Source organism: Mus pahari, chromosome 4, assembly GCF_900095145.1.
Source record: "Mus pahari chromosome 4, PAHARI_EIJ_v1.1, whole genome shotgun sequence".
Classification (NCBI taxonomy): Eukaryota; Metazoa; Chordata; class Mammalia; order Rodentia; family Muridae; genus Mus; species Mus pahari.
The window spans coordinates 91,166,067-91,190,809 of record NC_034593.1 but is presented as its reverse complement, the minus strand read 5'-3'; the positions used below and the strand labels follow the sequence as shown (position 1 = coordinate 91,190,809).

The 24,743-nt window shown below is 48.2% G+C and overlaps 1 protein-coding gene across 4 annotated transcripts in view; it reads right to left on the bottom strand.

The window, feature by feature from the left end:
* Positions 1-13,688, bottom strand: part of Igsf3 (immunoglobulin superfamily member 3) — an 84,948-nt gene extending 71,260 nt beyond the window's left edge. For 3 of the 4 annotated variants that reach the window (XM_029537539.1, XM_029537541.1, XM_021195749.2), the window contains exons 1-2: positions 13,569-13,688; positions 12,303-12,984 (exon numbers count right to left, since the gene is read on the bottom strand). In XM_029537539.1, coding sequence (XP_029393399.1) covers positions 12,303-12,345 — 43 coding nt within the window. In that variant the 5' untranslated portion in view covers positions 12,346-12,984; positions 13,569-13,688. Of the gene's footprint in view, positions 1-12,302; positions 12,985-13,122; positions 13,208-13,568 lie in introns of those variants that run through there. The other variant, XM_029537540.1, reaches the window with a different exon arrangement.
* Positions 13,689-24,743: the final 11,055 nt, after the last annotated feature.

The window sequence follows — 24,743 nt, the reverse complement described above, 5'->3', positions numbered from 1 at the left end:
CCCTTGACATGGCAAATGAACATCAGGCCTTGTCCCTGTGTGCCAGTGACACTCAAAAACCTCACGCCAGACAGAAAGACACCCGGTCTTTCCAAAGAATGCCAGGCCCTCTCCAGCCTCCTCTGCAGAGCCCTTACAAATCTCCCAGATGCAGGCAGGATGCTCACAGGCTGGGGAGATTACGTTCTGAATGTCTTAAGAGATTAGTTACTTAAAATCCTCTCCATGACTTCAGTCATCCCTGCCACAGATCACAGAGTAAAAGCCTCCTTGATTAAAGCCAAATGCCTACGCACTGGCAGAAGGGAAAATATGCACAAGAAAACCAAAGTCGGATTCCTGATGGGCACAGCACCAGTTCCAGGATGGGAGCTGAGTAACAGGGACAGGGAGGCATGTATAGGAACCGTACGCTCAGCAACAATGCCAGGCTCCTGTATTCCTTTCCTTTCCCCCAAAACAGAGATATCAGAGATGGAATCTGGATGTATTCCCAAATGAGGCCCTGTTCTCCCCAAAAACCAAATATGGGAAACCCCTCTATGGTGGGGCTATGAGTGGAAAGGCAGTTTATCTGGTGTGAGGTTTTAAGTACAACAAAGCTGATGTGCAGAGACCGACGTTAAGGGAATTTTCCAGGTCTACTTCCATCCTTTCCCTCTCTTCCCTCAAGACCACCACCAGCCTTTCCTTCAGCTCTAGGATAATTTACCCCTGTAAGTAAGAGGACTGCACAGGAGATCTGCCAGGATTCTTCGGAAGTAAATTCAAGTCTAGGGACACATTAGTTCTGGGTTTACCTTCTCCTTCCCATAAGGCCACTGTTCTAGTCTATCACCCATTCCCAGAGAAGCACAGAGGACAAGCCAGGCTGAGTGCTCAGAATGGGACCTTGCTTTTTCTTCATAACACAATACCACAAGACAGCCCTCAAGACTGTCCAGTGTACACGTTTTCATTCTTAAACACTAGACGACAATACAAAACTGTCCAGCAAATCATCTCTAAGCAGAGTCAAACAGGGGCTGTCTAGTTTGGGGGTAAGCCTGGAACAGATGCGTAATATCCCAACCCCCAACTACCAACAAAATAACAAGTGTATGAGCATCTGTCCAGCAGAATTCCCACTGCCAAAGAAAGCCAATGAGGAAAACCAGAAAGGCCTTGGGCAAGCACTGCTCACAGCGAGAAAGCAGACCTGGCATACAGGGTCTCAGGGGCAGCAGCTGCCTATGTTGGGCCACAGCCATGTCTAACAGGCACAGTTTAAACAGCTTGAACTTTCAGACTTAGAGATTCCTGGAGGAGAGAGAAGCCCCTGGCAACCCTGGAGTCCAATGGGAACATAGGAAAAGTGCAGAGGTACACCTTCTCAGAGTTGCCACCAAGGCTGTAAGTATGCCCAGCAAGCGTGGAGCTCAGCAGTGGTGTGGCCGTTCTGACACAAGTCCCATGGCAGAATGGGACAGATGGAAGGTGCAGAAGAGGAACCAACCCTACCACCAAAACTCCAAGACACGGAGAAAGCCGGGTGTGGGTGTGGTCTGCCATCTGATGGGAAGCATGCCTCTTTTCTACTTCTCTTTTATTCTGGTTTCCTAGGAATTCCAAGGCAAGGGTGAAACTCCCAGTTCCCATAAGAAAGATGGCACTCCTGACGGTCAATAAGAAGTCAGCCCCCCTCCCTCATGGCAAAGTTAGGGGAAGGACTGAAGGAGCTGAAGGGGTTGCATCCCCTTAGGAAGAATAACAGTATCAACCAGCCAGATCCCTCAGAGCTCCCAGGGACTAAACCACTAACCAAAGAGCATACATGAGCTGGTCCATGGCTCCAGATACATATGTAGCAAAGGACTGCCTCATCTGACATCAGTGGGAGGGGAGGCGCTTGATCCTATGGAAGCTTGATGCTCCAGAGAAGGGAGATGCTAGAGGGGTGAGGCAGGAGTGGTTGGTGAATGGGGAAGCATCCTCTTAGAGGAAAATGGGAGGAGGAGGAGATGGGTGGTTCATGGAGAAGAGACTGGGAAGGGGAATAACACTTGAAATGTAAACAAAATGATTAATAAAAAAAAGTCAGTCCCCATATCCAGACAGCGTCCCCAAGAGGCAACAGGAAGAGTTTACATATCCAGGGCTCAAGATACTTGCAAATTTTCAACAGGAAGAATCTCCCCTGTATATCTATTACTTCTATCTCCCAACATTCAGCAATATTGTAAATCCTTTCCCTAAAGGTCCTCTGTCATGGCTGCCCTGGGCATTGGTAATCCATAGCCATTAAAAAACTGAGGGGCAAAAAACACCAAGCAAACAGGAAGTAAGGGTGTCAAGGTGACAGCCAAAGAGCAGGCTTACTTTAGGGATGGAGACTGAGGGGGAGGGGAAGGAGGGGAGGTGGGGAGGTGGAAAGAGAGACTGTTTGCATCAGAATGTTTTAAATTAATCCCCCTATTTATTAACGATTAAAAATACTTAGGTGACCACTGAAAATGTTCTTCGTGGTGCTAACTTTAATTCTGTGGCACTGGAGATAAAGGGGGCAATGAACACTTGGAGTAGACACTCAAACATCTGCTGGGTGAGTGGATAAAAGGGTTCAGGAAGTCTTAAAAGTAGATTCGAACAGAAAGGGGCTCCTCCGGTGGTCTCGGGAAGGGTGACAGAAGGTCAGACTCTGATGTTTAAGAGTTTCTTTCCACTGGGATATGTGAATCTGACAACCATCCAGTGCTCCAAAACAGCAGCTATTTTTAAGGCAGCAGAAAGGTGAGCCAGGCTCTGCAAAGTCATAATAGTGAGCCTGAGGAGCAACCCATGCTGAGGCAGAGAAGAGAATGTGGCAGCAGCAGCAGCAGCAGCAGCAGCAGCAGCAGCAGCAGCAGCAGCCACCGCCTTCACTGCCACACTGCAGGCAGCAGCAGGAAGGGCTCTCTTCCTTGGTGAGCCTTTAGTGAGGGGCCATTCACCACCCATAGCTTGGAGGCCAGTTGCCTTCACTGTGAGTTGGGGGAGTCATGTGGAAATGGAAAACACAAGGTTTTTTCCAGCTCCCAAACAAACAAGAACATTTGACTGAGTCAGACACAAACCTCAGTGTTTACTGCTGTCTCCTTAACAAATTTTCAACGCGTTTTGCTTTAATCTAACATTATTTCAACATTATGACAAACTGGTCAGTAAAACACGAAAGTACTTAATTTGTCAAATTTATGTGTTTTTCAGAGAAAATGCTCAGGATAAACAAGTCGATTATTCTCATTAACTACACTAACGTTTAAGGCCAGTGTTTTTATTCTGACTCTTGGTTGCCTGATGACGGGGAGACGAAATTATTCCGTTGTATAGCTACTGAATGAGTTCACGATTCCCCAATGACTTTACAAATTACAGCTTCAGCTAGCTATAAAATAAGCAAATCATTTCTGATATGACTATAAAATTAAGCCTGAAAAAAAAAGAACTGAGGTAAATCACCCCTTTAAAATCATGTTGTGGAACAGAACGTTCTGTATGGTTCCATTTATGTCAGAAAAATGTGCACTTGAGTATACACACAGAAGTGTTTGAGAGACTATATACTATCATAAGGAAGATATATCAAAACCAATAAGGGGTGTGGGACAAAGATTGCAATATGCACATTTTTAATTTCTATTTCTCCTTTTTCTCTTTCGGCGTTAGGGATGGCGCTCAGGCACCCCCAAAGGAAAGCAGGTGCTATACCCCTGGGCCAGCCCCCAGCCCCTGCTTCCTATATATCTTACAACAGAGTTATGTTCTTGTTACCTCTGCCAAAAACAAAGGCTTCAAAATTAAAAAATAATAAAATAAATATACGCTATCATCTAAATTAAAACCAGTATCTCATCTTCTTACTTTTATACAATACTCTAGCCTACAGCATTTTATTAACTGTTTTTAAATTATGGCTTAATTCAAACCAAATGCTCTGTTTAAAAAAAAAAAAAAAATCTCTACATTTCCTGTGGGTGGGTCCTAGCTAAGAGACTGACATTCACTCTCTGAAAGTCTCTTTCCCTTTCTCTCCTTGCTTCGCCTTTGGACTGATGGAATGAACAGTCACGCGTATTTATGGAGTTGACTCGCTGTTTTGATTACACAATGTGTACATTCTCTAGAAGTCTTTTAGCAAACAGTAGGAGAGTCCTGGGGGTGGGGCTGGGCAGGAGCAGCCCAAAGCACCAGGTGATAACTCAGCTGGAAGCTCCTCCCCCTCCCTCTCTCCGTGGAAAGTGCTTCCTGGCTAAGTCCATCGAGGTCAGTAATGCACATAAGAGACGCACACTAGTGACTTACCCCAGGTCCAAGAGGCCTTAAGCTGCACTGTGGTCAGGTTGGCCACCTTTAAGGTGATTTCAAAATACTTGAGAGTGCCGCCACTCCAAGACCAGGGCCAAGATACCAACACTCCCATATACAGGTGCACGAGGACTTTAGCCATCTGTGCTGCCTACAGCAAAGGTCTTAGAGCAGGATCATATGAAAGTGAGCTATCACCGGGCATTGCTGGTGTACGCCTTTAATTTCAGCACTTGGGAGGCAGAGGCAGGCAGATTTCTGAGTTCAAGGCCAGCCTGGTCTACAGAGTGAGTTCCAGGACAGCCAGAGAAACCCTGTTTCGAAATACAAAAGAAGAAAAGAAAGAAAGTGAGCTACCCTACTGATTATCACTTAGGAAAGGTACACTAATTATTACTGAATAGACGTTATCTCTGAGAAAAAAGATTGCAAAGTGGGCAGCTCTCAGGAATGAAGGAGTGACAGAACAGGACCCTTGAGAAATACGGAGTTTGGAAGCCTGCTCTAGACCCAGGTCCTACAGAGAACAGAGATAACCACACACAGGCAGTGGCAGCACACGGCACTCTGAAGTGTCAGATGATGGCGCTACAGGCAAACACTGATCTGTATGCAAAATAAGACCAACCTAAGGCAGCCCTGAACAAAGAAAGCATCAGCGATTCCCCACTAAAAGAACACAGAGCCAGCATCACTTTGGGATTTTTCCCAACCCCATTTCAGTAAAGAGTGTTCATTTATATGAGCACCTGCAGGCAAGAGGGGCAAGAAAAGACACTACCTTCTTTGAATTCCCAGTTCTGTGGCCGCTTTTACTCTGGTTATCCGGTGATGAACATTGACCTCTGGCTCAGGGGCAGACAGGTACCTTCCCTGCAGGTACCTTCCCTTCTACCTCTAGACTCCTCTACCTCTAGCAACCACCTTGGAAATAACTCCCTGACCACTTCTCTCAGTGATACACTAGGATTCCCACTGACAACTTTCTGGTCTCTTCCACCTGTCTTTGACTCCAAAACCCAGTTTCCATACCGACCGTCTGCTCCAGTTCTTACTAACTGGAACCACCAGCACCTGGCCCTCTGACAGTCTTCCCTGCCCTCCTAGAAGTCCCCACAATCCTGCCAGAAATGTCCCTCCCCTAAAATGTCTAAAATGTAAGCTATTTCAGAAAACATTTCCAGATGGCGTTCTCTAGCATCTTCCTCTCCTGAGAGAAGTCTTCTTTGCTGCACCAGCTTTGCTTCCCCACCCCCAACGCAAGACGCCCACCCTCTAAGAGTGTGTGATGTCAGTATTGGCCAGTCTATTTGCAAATCAATTTACCATTTCTCTGGTGGCCTTCGACCAGTGGTTCTCAACCTGTGAGTGGAGACCCATCTGGGTCACATGGCAGAGATCCTGTACATCAGATATTTGCATGACGAGTCATAACAACAGCAGAGTTACAGCTAGGAAGTGGCAATGAAAATAAGTTTATGAATAGGGGGTCAGCACAACATGAGGGACTGTATTAAAGGGTCGCAGCATTAGGAAGGTTGAGAACCAGTGCCTTGGATTATCACGTCCTAGAGGACTGGGAAACCCTTGCCTGGATGGTGAAGACACTATACGGTGAACTTAATTAAAATGACTGGCCAGAAACTTCGCCTGAACTCTCATTATTATAAAGCCAATTAGAAAGCTTTTTTTAAAAATGTACCTGACCACCTTCGAGCCGGGTAGAGTTAATATAATTCAATCTTCCATTTAGGATCTTGCAGGGTCCCAGGCTCATCATTCTCTCCTGCTACTATAATTACAGATGCAAATTATAAGAGAGACTAGGTGGACAACTGCTTGGAAACTAAATTGTATAATATGTCTCTAGCTTGTGAGTTTTGCCCTTCTGAAGGCAAAGTTAAGGAAAACAAGCTCCACTTTGGGGTAAAGGGGGTCCTCTGCTAAGATCTCTGTTAATTACCTGCCTCTGTGATTCACAATTAGTCACTTAATAAAGGGTTCTCGGTGAGGGAATTTGGCAACATGTGATTTTCAACAACTACACACTTGATTTTTTTATGTAACTGTTCATTTCTCTGAAAATCAGGTGGGCATTCACACACAGATGTCCTAAATTTCCTTAAATTGAAAAATCAACGTTTTATGAGAAATTGCTATGTCTCACTGTGAAGCTACAAAGAAACAGGTGTCTATTCTTGGCAAATGCTGAACTCCCAAAGGAAGCTAGAACCATGGGCCTGGGAGTGATGCCCAGGAGGAACATCTGGGAGCACCTAGGTTCTCACCTGGAGCCCTCCCCCTACTCAGTGAGAGCAGGCTGGGCTCTGGATTCTAAGTCCGAATCCCAAATTCATTCCAAGCTGCGACCATCCTCTTCCTATCCAACCCAAACCGGAAGCTTCCACTTCAACCTCAGGTCTCTGGGTCATCAGCCCCTAAACTGTCACCCCCATCATTTGACATTGTAACTGCTCCTTTCGGTCCACCCCTCCACACCGTGCCCATTCTAAACAAGGGGGGGGGGGGGAGGAAGGCCCTGCATTAGAGAGGCTTTGAAAATCAAGGAGGCATTCATATGCAGGTGATCTAAATTTCCTGAAACTGCAAAGCCAACATTTAGGAATTAGATTATCCAGGCTTCTCCCCCAACCAGCACTACATAGCTCTGCTGGGCTTGCTTTTGTGCCCTGCCAGCCCGTGGGGAGAATTCAGAGTGTATGCAAACCTGAAGTGGGGGAAATCGTATCTTTATTCTCACTAGCCTCTAAGTGAACCTTAACAATCCCTTTGATTGCCCTAGTTTCCTAATGTTTCTAGAATCAGTGGTTTCCTCCAAGTACAAATCACATACTTTCATACTCAGTGAAGTAGATACACCCCCAAAATACCAAACACTTCTCACCTTACCAACACTGATGTTTATTAGACCCGCTGTTAGGGGTTGTTAGTTGAATAGTAGGCATGCTACTATATCACATAGTTCTTTTTAAATATTTCGATAGCTCTCTTTCAATATAACTGATTTCCTTGGGGTCGGGTGGGACTGCCCAAAGGATTCTCACAGAACAGAAAGGATCCAGCAGCCATGTTTGGTAGATTGTAGGCTTGAGTGCCGCAGTCCAAAACACCTGGGTTCAAATCCAGACCCTGCTAACGTCCAGCTCTTTCTAGAGCAAAATTACTTCCTCTCCCTCAACTTTGAATTTCCTCAGTGTGAGCGTGGCAGCAAACGGGAAACCAGTATTTACTTTGCGAGGGCTGGGAACAGAGCTCAGTGGTACTCAAAGCACCTCGGGAGTCCCAGGCCCTGGAATCTATCCCTAGCATTGCAAAGCTAACCAAACAAAAGCAAGCATATTTACCTTGTGAACCCACTGACCAAAATTAACTGCACCCCTACCTACTTGATGGCAGGCCCAAGACAGTTCTGGGGCTGGTGTACAGACACCATCCTTAAGCACTCTCTACAGCAAGCCACTGTACTGGAAGTGTTGGCTCAGAACACTCTATAAACAGAGGACTCACTTCAAACGTCACAAATGCTCTTTGTAATTATATGCTGGCTTATGTCGCTTCCTCAGCAACAACTGTTGGTTCGTCTAGCTCATGTCTTCCCAATAAGGCTCCTTATTGGCCGGAGCCTGGGCCTCATTCACAGAAGGTACTGCTTGTTTAATAAAAGGATGCAGGATTTGATACAGACAGTCCTGGCTTCAATACTCTACTCTGGCACTTACAAGCTCGTGGCTATAGTAGAGGCCGATATTTGTCAGGCAAAACCTGCACTCTCTTTAAAGCAATACAACCCCATGTTATAAGCATGGCCCCAGCACTTAGAATGAGCATACTTCCCGCCATCCTTGCAGTTAAGTATAGCCATTATGTTCAAGTTCAAGCCAATGAGAATATAAGCAGAAGAAATGCACATACCTTCCAGTAAGTATCCTTAATATACAAATTTCATCATGAATCCTTCATTAATCCTTTCTTCCCTCCCGATGGCTGGAGCCAGAATGGCCATATTGGACCCTGAGGTAATACTGGGAGTAAATGCCATGCACAGGAAACAAGTCAGAAGAAGCCTGGGGCCCAAACACTGTGGCCAATACATTAGCCTGGCCAGCAATCCATCTTAGGGAAGTTAATCTCCTTGGACTTCAGGATCACCATCTATAAAAGGATGGAAATGTAAGGTGCCTATTGCCTAGGGTTGCTCTGGAGACTGAATGATGGGCTTGGTTCATAATAAGGGCTGGAGTTCAGACAGCAGATATTACCACTGCTATATGAATATCTGCAGCTCTGCTGCAGTGGACACTATAGCAAAGTGGGCAGAACACAGCCCTGGGTACAGAGAGGTGACGAAACCATTTTTACAGTCTAAAGATGCTATTGTTTGGATCTTAAATGACCCTTCTACATCCAAAGGTTTGGAGCATGGGGTGGTCGTATTAGGAGAAGATGGCACCTTGCAGAGGCAGGGCCTAGTGGGAAGTCTTAGGGTCACTGAGAACAGGCCCTTAGAAGTACAGTACAGCCCAGCTCCTTCTCCTCCTTTTCATTCCTCAGCAAGGAGATGCCTGGTCTTGCCTGCCCCTCCCCCAAAACTGCTCCGCCATCATGATGCTCTGCCCAAAAGCAACACAGCCAACCAACCCTTAAAACCATAAGCCCAAATGAACCTGCTCTGAGTTAGCTATGTCAGATGTTTTGTTATAATGACAGAAAGCAGACTACCACAAGAGGCAGCCTAACCAGTCCTGGCAAGAATTCCTTTCTCCAGCACCTTCAGCAGAAAGTCTTAAGAAGCAAAGCGTCCCACCTTTCCAACAGTGTTAGGCCCAGCAGTGCTGGTTCATCCATGAATCACACTGCCTATCCCAGCTACCCACTCCCAATGATGTAAACCCCCTTCCTCTGTCATCTGCTTCCTCCTTCTCCTCTGCCTTTGATCACCTTGATCCTGCCTGAGTTCATGCCTATCAAGACATCAAAGTTTCCTTCCACCTCTTTTAAAAGCACCCTTTGCTCTCTGCCTAATCACTGGACGTGATAACTTGATCCCATCCTGTTCAAACACAAGACGTCCCAAACTCTATAAACAAGTGTGTGGGTTCACTGGAGAAGAACCCCAACGCCTACTAACCATCCGGAGGCTCTCCTTTGCGGATTGTCTGGTTTGCAACATCTGCACTGGTCTGGGAGTACGGCTCTCATGGTACACAAAATCAAACCATGCTTTCTGCATTTACAGCCTACATGCATCTTTCCGGAGTGGTTTCTTCCTATTCAAAGTGACACAGTTCCTACCTTCTTCTCTCATGCTGCTGCCATCCTTCCATGTCACATTTACACACATGGCTTCACCCAGGCACAGACAAGGTGCCAATCACACGCAGATGATCTCTCTCTCTCTCTCTCTCTCTCTCTCTCTCTCTCTCTCTCTCTCTCTCTCTCCCTCCCTCCCCTGCCCCTCTGGCTCCATCCATTCCAGACAGTGAAGACTCTGCAGTTCACCAGCCCAGGCCTAAGATGCCTTTGGAATGGAAATGAGGAGGTGGTAGCAGCCAATGGATGAGCTTGGAGGAGCCACCTGGGACTCCAAAAGGACAGGAGACTCAGCAGTCAGGAGAATAGGGACAAAGACTTGAATCATCAGTGTCCTAAACAGGCAATAAAAGCCTGTTTTATTGAACCGAACTCCAGACACGAGGCAGCAGTGGAAGGGAGCAGAAATGCACACAGATTCTCCCAGTGGCCCTCCTCCCAGGGTCACAAGATTTTCTACCTCAGATTTGCAGTTTCTGGAAGATTGTTTCCTCTATCTGTCTTCTTTCCACAGCACTTAGACCGACTCAACTTTTATACAGTTTTATTCCAGGTATGTGACCCACATGGGTTCAAACCCTTGGATTCTTTTACTGTTTTAAACTCACAGTACGCATTAATTCACATCACACAGCAGGAATGCTAACTACACGAATCAGACCATGCCAGGCGGCTCCCCTAACATGCTGTGCTTCTCCCAGGTTAAGACTACTAGTACAAGGCCGGCTTCCCAAACCATGCTGTCAGCTCTCAGATGATAGGCCAGGCGCTTGAGAGTCCCTCAGAGGGGCTCAGAATGGGGTAGGCATTAGTGTGCCTGTCCAGGAACCCTTTCCAGTCACCTGTAGACTTAGCTTCTTCCAGGGCCTCTCTGGTGTGGGTGGAGTGGTGCCAGGGTCCCAGCTCGCCTCCACAGAGGGACCTGGAGAGGGGACAGCAGGGAGACCACAGGCAGCCTCACATTTCCTCAACAGCCAAAACGAAAAAAAAAAAAAGAAAGAAAGAAAAGAAAGAAAAACAAAAGGCACAAATGTCATAGTTCTCTGTCTTCCCATTGGTGGCTCCTTCTGCACGGAGCCCCACCCTCAACCACACAGCCAAGCCTGGGAAGTGCGGTGCGGGGGTGGGGCTTTCCCAGTTTGTGTCCTTTTCAATCTCCATGAATCACCAACTGCTGATTCAAGCTGAGACACAGTGACAAATACTGTACAACACATATAAATATAGTCTCATAAAGAGGCTGGCCAAGAGAAGCCTAGCTCCTGATTTCCTTCACCTGAGCACACAGGAGACATGGAGATTCTGTCACCTAACAACAGGACAAACCGACTAACCACACAGCCAGCCACACATGTGTGCCTGTGCATATGTGCTGGGCAGGGAAGGGCTGCCACTAATGAACTCACAATCCAGAGAATTGGTTTCACTGCTCTGAGGCAGTTGCCAGAATATCAAGATTTTTTTTTTTTTAAGATGCCTTAAAAATCACAACCTGTGCCTAAGTTTGAGCACCTCCGAATGAGCTCACTGATTGGAGCTTCAAACATGTTTCAAGGCAATCAAGATTTTTTTTTTTTTTAGGCTATTTTACATCCCTTAAATGCAGACTTTGGGATGTCTTACTGGGACTCACATGTGAATCAAGATGAAGCTGAGACAGGAATTCAAGACTAAAGTCCATCCTCATTCCGGATGCCAGTCAACTTTTATAACGGTGTAGATAATTCAAAGACAACCATCACGGATAAATCCTGTAAGTGCAAGAGACCTAGAATGGAGAAGCAGAGCGACCAGCTGCAGGAACTTCTCTGAACGCAGAGAAAGGAGGGGGTGTGTCCATTCTTGAGGTCTGAGGTGAGAGGGCACCAGGTGCCAGCTATGGAGCTTAGGAGAAACCAGAGCATTGGAAAATACATAGTGGAGATTGCTCAATATCATTCCAAGAAGAGACAAGGGGACGGCGGCCTGCAGAGAGGACTCGGGGGCTCACTTCTGAGACCACGGTTTCTTCCTTCTGCTCTGAGAATTCAGCCTTCTTTCTCTGAGGGCATGAAAACCAATCCTAACACACCCCGGGGCCAGGCAGCTCCCAGCCTTCAGCTTCACCTCCCACAAGGACTGTGAGCTGGGCTTCCTCGGTGAGGAGACACAGAACCAGTGTCTTCAATACACACTTAGCCTACAGACTTCTTAGGCGGAAACAAAGCATCCCTTGAGCCCCCATCCCACCCACTCCCACCTTCCCCCTCCAAAAACAACAATAAAAAAAAAAACACACCGTCATTCATGAAAGCACCATTCCCAACACAGTAAGAATTATGTGGTAACTTCCCTGGAACCTATGCAGACACACACATAAGTAAAGAGTTTTGGAAGCCCTCAATCCACACAGCAACCCTAAGCCACAAGCCTTGCAAGTGAGGGGCTTCACCCAAAGGCCCAGGACAGCTTAGAGACAGCCAGTATGCCACCGTTCTTGATGGGTCGGAAACAAACGGACCCTCTTGGTACTTTAATCCACTCTGTCACACTCTGGCTAACCCCCTCTACCTCCCGAAACGCAGTGTTGATGGGAGAGAACCGCAAGGAATTAGCAACGAGATCGGGTTAAACTTTCACAGCTATAGAACTGATAAGCAGTCACTTACCCAGCACAGCCAGACAGCTCAACACTGGGAAAAAGCACTTCATGTTGGCGGCGGCGGCAGCAGGAAAAGGACACAGCACAGGGCACCGTGCTTTTCCCACTGCCTAATCTCTCATTACTGCCAATCCACTTATAGCTCCAGGGAACAGTTTGGAAACAGAACTTCACAGGGAAAACGAGAGCCAGTCAAAGATAGAGTAGTCAGAAGGAGGGGGTTGGGGGCAGGGGAGGGGAGTGGCGTGTGCAAGAGAGTCCTCTATGCCTAAGGCAGGGTCCAGAGCAATTCCGAAGGCGCTCAAGGTTTCTGCCACATTGTATATGCCTCGCAGTCTCCACCGGAACTATGGATTCTGGTGGATTAATCCTCGAGGAAAACGGGAGGAAAGAGTCTGAGAAAATCCTTTCATGCGTTGATTATACAGAAATGTCCTTGGCTTCGCAGTGAAGGTGTCTGAGATCGCTCATTCGGATCCCCCAAAGGGAACCAGGCAGGTTTTGTCAAAACCCAAGAGAGCCAAAACACCCTGATTGGTAAAGACACTTCGGATTTCTTCATCAAAAAGTCCATCTCCATCCATGGTGAGAGGTCACGGTGCCGTCATCTGCCCCAGAACCTCCCAGGGCACACGAAGTAAGCTGGCATTTGGTAGCTCGAGAGTGGTCCCACAAAAGCCCGCAGATTCCTAAAACAAACACAACAGACATTTATCTAAGGCCAACACAACCGCTGCAAAACCCAGAGAGGCCAAAGCGAGCCACCTGGGTCCCTTCCCTGGGCGAGGGCAGCCCATGTGTGCATCCTGACCTTGTACAAATCTTACCTTCCGTGCTCCACGCCTCAGTTTCCCCGCCCAGAGCAGGGCAATTATGATTGTTCTCAAAACACTTTCACCAAATGCCTCTCTCACTCGCGGGCTTTTCCCGTCGCGGTCTACGGAGCGGGGCGCGGCGGGCAGCCCCACCCTCGGCAGCGCGGGTCGCCGCGGGGCTGGCGCGGGGCCGCGACTCGGGGCGCCGGCCGTGAGAGCCGGGGCGCGCCGCGTCCCAGGTGGCCCGCTATTGTTTTACCTCCCCGGCGGTTGAGTCTGAGACATTGGCAAAGAAATGGGTCCGAGAAAGGGACTCGGGGCTCCGCTTGAGGCAGGCTGAGCCCACCCGGCGCGATCCGGCTCCAACGGAGAAAGGGGCTTGGGCCCGGGGCGGGACGCCGATCGCCACGCCACAGTCCCCGCGCCCCCGACCCAGATCCTCGCCCGCCCGCGCTCACCTCGCCTAGGACCCCGCAGCTCCCAGCAACCGAAAGCTCGCCCGTCCTGTGTCCCGCACGCCTCCCAAGACCCACGGCTTCCTTCTCGCCTCCCGCAGCGGCTCAGGCCGTCCTGCTCCCGCCCCGCCCCAGGCCCCGCCCTCCAGCTCCGACCCGGCACGCAGCTCCCCGCCAGGCGAGCAAGGGCGAAGGCGGTGGCCTCACGGGGACACGCCCCCGGCACGCCCCGCCCACCGCCCCGGCGCTCTCTGGCTGCACCCGCACGCAGCTGGGGACCACCTGGGATGAGCTGATGGAAAGTTACCCCGGGGTTCGCGCCCCAAGGGCCCTTCCCAAAGCCCAGGCTCCCGGGGACGCGTCTTTTGCCCGGTAAACAATAGCAAAACGCCTCGCCGGAGACTGGAGTTTATTTCTATAACGAACCTCCACATTGTGCTTCACTCTAACATAATCTGGACCCCCGAGACAGCCTGGGTTCATCGCCTTAGCCTCTGTGTTGCTTAACCTCTCTGTGCCTCAGTCTACTCATCTGTTACAAAGAGTGAATAAGCTCTGCTGAATAAGCTCTGCTTAATAGGGTTGTGTGAGGTGTCCACATCATACTTGTAAAGCACTTAGCGGAATGCCTCATATGTCAAAAGCACTCAGTTACAAATGAACTGTCATTAGTTTCTTAACAGTGCTATCCATGCAAGTGGCACCATCTTTATTCAATTTTACCAAACACAAGGTGCTAAAAACGACTCGTTACAGGAGCAGGTTGGATCGTACTGCGCTTGCAGACTTGTGATCTACTTGGGAACACTAACAGTAGGCCATACATAAATGGTGTGGAATGAACCCATCCAATTCTGTGTTCCCGGGGTGAAGTGCGGGGCAGGGTAAGGCCCAGGAAGCCTTGTCCTAGAGAAAACGGAGTATAAGACCACGGAACATGGGGGGGGAGGGGTACAGAGGACAATGACAGACCCTGGAAACATAACTTTATATGCCCAGAGAGGAGAGACTCAGTATCTATGAGAAAAAGCCCTGTGGGGCCCTAACTATGCTGGAGGGAAGAGCTGTAACAAAGAATTGGAGGGGGGGTAAGGGCTGGGCTTTAAGCTTATGCCCAGGAGACCCACCCCCACCCCCAAAGGTTTGAGTAAGGATCTGTGGCAGTCAGAGCTGCATTTTAGAAAAAGTACTTGACCTAGGAGTAGAAGGTGGGTGGGAGAGTGTCCCGGAAGATTGAAGATGTTGTGGGGAGCATAGCTGAAAAATCCAGGAAATGGAAGTAACCACACAGGCAGCTACGGGGACAGAGAGGCCCTGGCATCGGGGGGGGGGGGGGGGGTCGGCTCCGTGGAATGTCTAGGTGGGTGTGAGAGAGGCTCAGTGTCTGAGATCAGGGTTCAGAGGAGACAGAAGGATGACGGTTGGAGTTTGAGGGGTCCAAGCCTTTTATTTGATTGACAGCCATGTCCAAAAGACGCCACCAGTGGATTTCAGAGCTCAGAGAGGGGCTTACGCAGTGTTTTCATCCTCCTGGGCTGCGTGACCGCAGAGCACTGGACTGAAAGGCTGGGCTGGGAAGGTGGCTTGTTTGCTAAAGCGCCTGTCATGGAAGCTTGAGGGCCTGAGTTTGGTTCTCAGAATCCACATTAAAAACAAAACAAAAGAAAAATGTGGCGGGTACTTGAGGGACCATGCCTGACGTTGTTGTCCTCCGGGTTCTACACACTTGGGCATATAGATGGACACATATCTATACACAAAATGAATATACTGATAACTCACTCATCCCCCAAATTCAATACCTCTATTGTACAAGACAATGAAGATCTTGCCACAGGGGAGGCCCAGATAACTGAGAAGTCTTTATCTGTCCTTTCCCCTCCCCCATGGCTGTAAAGGTCTTGAAGGCAGTCTGCCCTGTAATTATCCTGTATTCCCAAACAACTGCTGGCATTTGATCTGCATATGTAATTGAACTATAAATATTGCCTATCATATCAAACTGAATATTTATCACATATTTAAAGTATTGTATTTAAAAATCTCCTCTTGTATGTTACATATTCCCTCTTTGCCCCAAGACAACAGTGGCCCTGGTGTCTCTTGGCTCTTGCTGACTGGATCCCTGTGTTTATTTCCTAAACATCGATGTGTGAAGCAATGCCTCTGTTCTCTTAGTACCTTCTTGTGAGAAACACAGACAATGAAACAAATAAATATATAACACAATGACATGTGTTCTAAAGAAAGTAAGGTGACGGAATAGAGTGTGTGTGTGTGTGTGTGTGTGTGTGTGTGTGTGTGCATGCGCGTGCGTGTGTGTAGTGGGTGAGGTGGGGAGAGAAGTTCTATTCTAGGTGGGATGGTGAAGGAGGATTTCTCAGAGAGGTATCAGAACAGAAACCTGATTTAGAGTCAGGGAGGAGGAGAAAATGGCAATGTCTGAAGGAAGAGTCCCAGCTGGAGGAGACAGCATGTGCTAGGCCGGCTAACCTGTTCTGAAATTAAAAGTATTTCTAACATAGCGTGATGTTAGCATACTCTGGGAGGAGTAGGATCTGAGAAGCCCAGAGAGGACACAGACCCTAAGACCTTGCTGTCTGGGAAGCACTTCGGGTCATGGGCTACTGAGAAAGGTTAGCAATGGGAACAGAAGAGGAAGGAAGATGACAGGCAGAGGCCACGATGCAGGTGAGTTAGGTGATCGTCAGAGCTCGGCCAAGGGTAGTTAGTACATGTGAAAGCTGTGAGGGATGGCTGGAGTCTGGGAGCCTCTCAATTGCACTCTCTAAAGAACTGAATACAGAGAGGAGAGAGAGGGGGGAGGGAGGGGAGAGAGAAAGGGGGAGGAAGAGAGGGAGAGAAAGAGAGAGATCAAGGAACCTTCCATATCAGCCAGCTTTAGAGCTCACCGCCCTATCAAGCTGCCATACCCCCTTTTCAAAACTCAGTTTCCTGCGTCATCTCCCCCGACCTCCAATCTTGACCCTCTTCACTCCATAATCCCTTGTCTGTTCCCAGGTTTTTCCTTCTCCATCTGCCCATCTTCCACCACCTGGATGCCCGGCCAGCAACTTTCTCTTTCAGTCTTTGGCCTGCACTACCATAGCAGATTCCCAGTCCTGGGTTCTTTCTACGTCCCACATCTAGGGCTATGCAGAGAACGGTGCTAATTGCTGAACAGGGAGAGAGAGACACAGTTAAAAGAATTCCTTTGTCTCCCAGACTCAGAAGCCATGAGATGAAGTCAGTGTGAGCCGGTACCAGAACCAGTGGCCCCTCCAGGGGCTCAGCCGCAGGTTCAGGACTGAGCTGGGCAGGGTCTTTAGGGAAGCAAAGACATCAACAGAAAGGAAGATCCAGAAGACCAATCAGGAAATCCACCCTGTGCCACCCCCCTGCCACTCCACCCCCACCCCATCCACCCACCACCCCCAGCCCAACCCCCCATCTACCCCTGCCCCCCCCCCCATGCATCTGCACATTAGTGGCTTGCTTCACAACACTTTACAATTCAACTTCCAGTCCTCTACTGAATTGACCTGGAACAAGGCAGGTACTAAGGTGAGCCTTGGAAGACCCCTTCATCTCCATCAGAGAGCTCAGCTCAGATGGAGTCAGATGAAGAAACAGCAATGAGGAGAGCTGGGGTGGGGCACACTCAAGACACAGCCCCTAAGAATCCCAACCAAGGACAACCACTGGGCATGAAGGATCCTGGTCCCTGAATTTCCTACTTCAAGAGAATCAGGAACTCTAGACTTTCCTAGAATTCTTCCTGATTTCTAATTCTTTAAAACGTTTATTATTTTGTGTGCATGTGTGGAGATCGAAGAACAACATATAGGAGCCATTTTTCTCCTCTACTGTGTGTGTTCTGGAAGTCACACTCGGTCATGGGGATTGGCAGCAAGCCCCCTTGCCCACTAAGCCATATCGACAGTCAAAGTTGAAAATTAGCATGTTCTTCATTGTTGCTTTGACAATCCTGGGGACTGAATAGGGCCGCCCACACACTGGGCAAGTACTCTACTACTAATATACACCCACAGCTCCCTTTTGATTTTGAGATGGGTTACTAGGTTACCCACTCTGATCTAGAATCACCTGAGGCTCCTGAGTAGCTGAGGGTACAGGCTTGTCGGCCCCACAGACCTAGTGTTTAAATCAAATGCTGTGGGGAACAAAATTCATTATTGGGTAAGGTATGACCAAGAGATTCTGTGAGTTTGCGACTTCCAGACCAACAGACAGTTAGAATCAAAAAGGATCAATTATAAATCAAAACAACAAAATGTTCACGTTTTAAGGAAAAACATACAGAGTTGTCTTTCGAAGTCATCCTGTCACATGAAAGAAAGTTGGGGGCCAAGCATTTTGTCTAAAGATAGCAGGCACAGACTAAGCCCCACCGCCACCCCACCCCCCTACCCCCCACCCCTCCACTGTTAGTGCGGACTGCTCTTCAATGAGCCAGTAAGTGTCCTGTGAAAAGAGCAGAGAGCCTCCTACCTCACGGCTCAGCCTAAGCGAGGCTCGAAGTGTGTGCCGAACAGTTCTCCCGAAAGCCAGCCTTCCTCAGTGATTACCCTCCTACACAGACAAGGATCCCCGGAGATGAGACTAGGAATAGCTTACACTGGCTGCCATCTGTCTTCAAACACACGGAGACTATAATATCTTGAGACCAGGGTAGAGAGTGGGTAGTCCCCAAAGGCTTCGCCCACAGGTGGGTGCTCAGAACCTGGGGTGCGCCACCTAGCGTTACAGAAGTGAGTAGGTTTGCCTCCGGGAGCTCTGATGGCTGGATTATCCCAGAGGGGAAAGTCTGGTTTTATTGAGAGAACATTCTTCATGCTCCACAAAACTTGAGCTCGCTTCTTTCATTCCTGACAGAGAAGAGTGATTCTAAAAGACAACGCAGGTGCCCAGGTCCGAGTTTATTGACACCTAACTCTTCATCAAGCTGTTCTGTTCTGTTTTTGTTTTGAGAAAGGTTCTTAGTCTGTATCCCAGACTTCCTGGAACTCACTACGTGGTCCATGTTAACCTCGAACTTGAAGCAGTTCTTAGGCCCCCAAGTGCAAGGATTTTGAATGTGAGCCTCCATTCTCAGCTACTTAGCCTTTGTGGCCCGAGGTTCCTCTTTATAAATGTGTGGGCTACAGTAGAAGCCACCCTCAAGTGAGGTTGCAAGTGTTAGTGATCTGATGAGTGGAAAGAACCTATGCCTCACGAACTATTCTCTATACTAATGTGTACTGACCAACCTCCAATGTGTGGTGGGGCCCAGAGGCAGAAATTCCAGCTTCCTATCCAGACATTGATACTTAAAGAACCCTCTGGACCCCAACTTCTGCAAAATGAGGTTGCTTATACTAGCTAGAAAGTCTTTAACTGACTATGCATGAGCTACTGCAGACACGGTTAAAAGTATAGGTTCAATGGGGGGGGGGTGGCACACACCTTTAATCCCAGCATTCAGAGGCAGAGGCAGAGGCAGAGGCAGGCTGATCTCTAAGTTCAAAGTCAGCCTGATCTACAGAGTCAGTGCCAGGACTACACAGAGAAACCCTGTCTCATAAATCCAAAACAAGTACAGGCCCCCCTGGCCAATCTAGAAGATTCTATTTCTCAAGAGCTGCTTGAAACTTGGCTTCAGAAGATTTTTAAAGGCCACAACGTTGGGATGTGCTGGCTATGGTTTGAATGTGGTTCCTTGACATTTGGCTGCCAGTGGCATACTGTTAAGAGGTGTTGGGACCATGAAGAGGTGATTAGATCGTGGGGCTCCACCTCTGTGATGGGGTCACATCACAGGAAGGAAAGCAGGCTGTGTAGAGCTTGCTGCTTGCCCTCTAGCTCTGTCTCCCACAAAAGCTTTCTGGCACATCCCCGATCCCCCTCCCACTCTACTCTGTCAACACGTACGTATGTCACAGGACCCTCACCAGAAGCCCATGTCAATGCCACTGTCTTAGATCCTCAAAACCAAAAGCTAAATGAAAATTTATAAATCACCCAGTCCTTTTTTAAACCCCCTGGTAGTGATGTGTGTGAGGGGTGGGAGATAAATGCCTCACTATATAAACCAAGCTGGCTTCAAACTCACAAAGATCTACCTGGCTCTGCCTCCTGAGTGCTAGGATTGGTGCATGTGGTTGTCTCTTGCTACTTTGTGTTTTCTTCTTTCTTCCTCCCTTCCCCACCCTTTCAATAGATAGGAGAGAAAAGGGAAAAAAGGCAGTGTTATAGTTAGACTACTTCCTGCTGATTTGGGGCAAGTTTGGTCTTCAGCATCAGGATATTTACTTTCTTCTTCTTCTTCTTCTTCTTCTTCTTCTTCTTCTTCTTCTTCTTCTTCTTCTTCTTCTTCTTCTTCTTCTTCTTTGCACGCAACTTCTTAAACCTCAAACAGCAGCAACCCACCACCAACCCACACTACCTTCTTTCGGGGCCCTAACATTTATATACCCTCTGAAAAGTCCCTAGGTTTCCAAATGTCATACAATTGCAAAAACTGTCTGCAAATTCATGCCCCTGTTAGAGCATGAGGCATCAGAGCTGCTGTGGACAGTCTGAAGCAGCCCCATAGCTCACATCTGGGATTAAAAGGAAAACACATTCTTATAGTGTTTCTGTGTTTTTGAAAGCAACCGATATTCCGGAATTGTCACTACAGGTGTGTGCCACTGGTTTATCACGTAGCCTGGTTTATCACAGAGTCTTAGGAGGTATTTTACAGCAACGGAAAGACTCCAAACAGATTCCCAATCACATCCTCTCTGGTTTGACTTAAGGAGCCCTCTCAGCTACATAGCATCACCTGGAGCCAAAGAATCAAAAAAGCCAGTGTTAATCCCAAGTATAGTCTAGAGAACATCCTTGCTCCCAGCCTCAAATGTTGATCATTTGATCGGTCCCCTTTCCCGAATCACAATCTCAGCACATCCTCTTTTGTTTTGTTTGTAACCTAACAGCCTTAGATCACCTCCTTTGTACTCCCAGCTCTTCCCTTTGTGAGATTCCTCCCTTTGCTAAAATACTGAGAGGCCCTAGAGGCTGCTGGTAGGCTAGATGCCATGCTGCTTGTCATGTCAGAGTGACTTCCCGGCATTAGATTGGCTGATCCCCAAGCTTTCTCCTGCTCCTCATTGCAGGGCTGCTGGGCTGAATGCCCATGCTGGCTGCCACTTTCAGCCATGCTGTGGTCCAGGTGAAGAACTCTGAAGAATTTTATCTTGGTCTCTGGTAAAGAAAAAACCTTGGCTCACAATGCCTGTCGTCATACACAGGGAGGTGTGTCGGCACAGGTCTGAGATTCTAAGAATCCCAACCTTGAGTGCAAAGCCTAGCAGAACCTTTGGATGGGGTGATTTCTCTGAGACATCTGTTACCCCATGATCGCCAGGGCTGTCTGGGCTGATTTGGCTGGCATGCTGCCTCTCCCCGTAAAAGAGTGCAAAGACTTTGGCAAAACCTCCCCCAAATATACATGAGCCTGGCTGACAGTTTCAAAGTTCACTTGCAAGTTAATTATTTGGAACTCAGAGCATATTTTCCCATAACAGTAATATGATAGATGCCGATTATATTTCCAGAATGATATGCAAGTGTGCTTAACCCTCCACATGCCTAAATGTTGCCTATTGAAGAAGGGGAAAAAAGAAACAGTGAACCAACAATGTAGTTGAAACATCAGGAATTCAATAATACTGGAAAATAACACAGACGCAAGACATTCATCTTTTGAAAAGGAGAAAGACTAAATATTCGGCTTCCTGAGAGCAGTGCTCTGTGTCCTGGGGTGGTAAAGAAGGTAGTCCTAGGGCTTGGAGAGATCATTCAGCAGTTAGGAGCACCGCTGCTCTTAAGAGGACCCAAATTTGGTTTTCAGGACCTACATCAGGCAATTCACAGCTATCTGTGCTTCCAACTCGAAGGGATCCAATACCTTCTCCTGGCTTCCTTTGGTACCCACAGCATGCAGCATACAGACCCACAGAGGTACACACATAGAAATAACTCTTAATGAAAACAAAACGAAACAAAAACCGGCTGTCTTGATTTCTGTCTCTGAGGGACTCTGCTTCTGTGTGCTTCCTTGTTTACCGTGTGTCTTCCCAGGAGGATGGAAGCTCAGAGTAGCTAGTTCTGGCCTGCCTGGTTCTCCAGGGTGTGCTCAACACTGAGAATCAAGGCTAATGCACAGTCTGTGTTCAGCAAGTACTAGTCAAATGAATCAGTAAAGTCTAGCTGGAGAAAGAGATGACAAGTCAGCGAAGAGAGGTGCTCTCGAAGCTGGATGTGGCGGCATCTAGGAGGCAGAGGCGGAGGCAGAGGCAAGGGGCTCTCTGAATTTAAGGTCAGCCTGGTCTATAGCAAGCTCCAGGTTATCCAGGGCTACATAGTGAGACGGTTATTTTATTTTATTTTATTTTTAGAGAAGATCAAACAATGTTGGAAGAAACACAAGCCTCTACTAGGATGGATGGGGTGCGCTTTCATGGTAAGAGGACAATTGCGAAGGCCAGGCTGGGCCTATTAGAGAAAATTAGAGTAGTGGAAATGATGGAGGCGGGAGGGAGGTATGGGAGGAAGGCAAAGGCTTGTCATGTGAGTCTTGGGGGATTCTGGGTTTTGTCCTGTGTGGGGATGAAGGCAGGTTGGGGGGAACCATCAGATACTTCAGAGCCGTGACGTGGCAAAGCTTGATTTATGTTTGAGTGCTCACTCGCTTCCATCTGTCCTATCTCAGGACTCCAGGCTGTTGAGGCAGTGGTAAGTACTGTGCCAGTTTAGGTTAGCCTAGGCTACACAGTTGAGACCCTGACTCAAACCAAGCCAAGCCAAACCAAACCAAACCAAAAGAACCATCCCCAACAGGGTTTATGTGTTTGTAAAGCACCCTTTAGACAGGACCCTCTGAGGCTGCCACATGCTTAGGGAAGACCCAGGCCTTCCTCCAGTGGGCTCTGAGCATCTCCCCAGACTTCTTGATTGCTCCCCAACTTCCCTATGCTCTTGGTTCCGCCTGATATGAACTGGAGTTACCAGCCAGCTGTGGTTTCTGAGCCATGCCTGTGCGTGCGCCAGGTATTCTATGAGGTAAGTGCTGCCTTCTGCGGCTGCTGGTGCTAGCTTGGCAAACTCTCACCCTTTTTATGGGTGGAAAAAAAAAAAAACCCAAAACAAAAACCCACCTCTCTTCCCCTTCTTCCGGAGTGAGTTCATGTCTTCACCAGCTCTGTGCTGGGTACAGATGTCCAGGGCTATGCCTTGCCATTGACTTAGGCTCTTTGTTTAATGTGTGGTTTTTCCTGGTAAGTTTCTCGAGGTCAGAGACTGCCCACGGTAACTGTGTAAGCATGCAGGCACGCAAAGGAAGCATTACAGAATGGATTCGGGATAATTAACTGATCCTGTGAACCAATGCCCTTGAACTTACTTTTGCCACAGAGTGGGCTGCTAGTCCCCGGGCTCTATGATGCTTAGATAGCTGGGGTGAGGAAATCTTGTAAGTTTTCAAGTTGGATGACTTGACCACAGTATCTGACTCTCTCCTTAGCAGCTGTGGGAGGTGATTCACACAGACACTCGTGATCAGACTTTTTGTTTTGACTTGTACAAAGAGCTTTAATTACTGATCGCTCTCTTTAGTTCATCTATCAAAGCTGGGAAGGACCATCTGCTGGGGATCTCCAAATCTCATACCCAGCCTAGTCTCAGGAGGGCTTGGGAAGTAACTGGCAGCAACAGCGGCAGGGGCAGCAGCAGCAGCAGCAGCAACAGCAGCAGCAGCAGCAGCAGCAGGGACAGCAGGGGCACCCTCCCCCTCCCCCAGGCTCCAGTGCTGCCTGGTGCTTAGGAACCCACACGTGGACCTTAAGTTCACAGTGCAAATTATCCCATGTGGATGCCAACAAGCTTCCCCCAAAGTCACTTGTAATTTTCACAATACCCAGCGATCCCCTCATCTTCCCCTTCTCTTTACTTGTGATTTGCTATTTATGGATGAGGGCTGGGGAGCCGCAGAAAAGGATGAAGATTGCTGGGAAAAGAAAGGGCAGACCAAAGGAGAATTGGAAGAGGCCAATGCAGAGAGGATCAGGAGGGACAGAAAAGAAAAGAGAAGAGGAGGAAGAGCGAGGGAGGGAGGGAGGGAGGGAGGGAGGGAGGGAGGGAGGGAGACTTGAAGTAACCAAGGATATCTGTGAAATATGTCTGAAGTATTTCAAACTCAGCAGGGACCTCACAGCAGATCTTCCACAATTAATTGCCCAGAGAATCCAGCACAGAACAAAGCCATTTTTTTAGCGATCGCTCATATGATAACCCAAATGCAGGAAATGCTATTTTTCTCCAGACTCTATCAACTACAGCCATCTGTCTTGGTCCTGAGCTGTTCAAATGCATTTTTTTCCTTCACATGTGAGTAAGTCTCTCTCTCTCTCTCTCTCTCTCTCTCTCTCTCTCTCTCTCTCTCTCTCTGCACACACTTGGTGCGTGTGTGTGTGTGTGTGTGTGTGTGTGTGTGTGTGTGTGTGTGTGTTATCAACAGCAGGGCCAAAATACCCTTTACTACAGCAATGGCTGCCTTGTGGAATTCCTCAGTAACTCCCCTAGCCTCCCCTGACCACCAGTCAGGCAAGCCGGCCTTCCTTTCATCCTCACCTACCTCAGAGCCATTTTAGCTTCGTGGTGGAGGGGTTCACAAACATTTGTGGTTTCCACCACAGATGAGGCCTGCTATTTTGAATGAAGCCTGGTCTTGCCTGAGGCCTGCTATGGAGGACAGAGAGCAGAGTTACTGGGAGGAGGAGTGGACAAGGGGAGATTTGTGCCTAAGGTTCAGCAGCTGCTGCTTGATGAACGCTCGCTCTGTCTGGGAGGCAGGCCATTGTCACCAGGAGAAAATGAGGATGAACATAATGCCAGGACATGTGTGGAGCCCCGCAAGCAGAGGAGGAGGGCAGGGAGCAAGGTCCCTTCCCTGACGGTGTTTGCCATGTGACTTTTTTTCTCTACTGTACACTAGGACCCGTATGACCCTAAGATATCATCCCTCCAACCAGCTTCTCCATCTTTTTCTCTCCAGATTTCTGTATGAATGCATGTTTTATCCATCCCCCTCCCTTTTTTCTTCTTCCTTTTCTCTCATAGCTGCTGACTTACAGT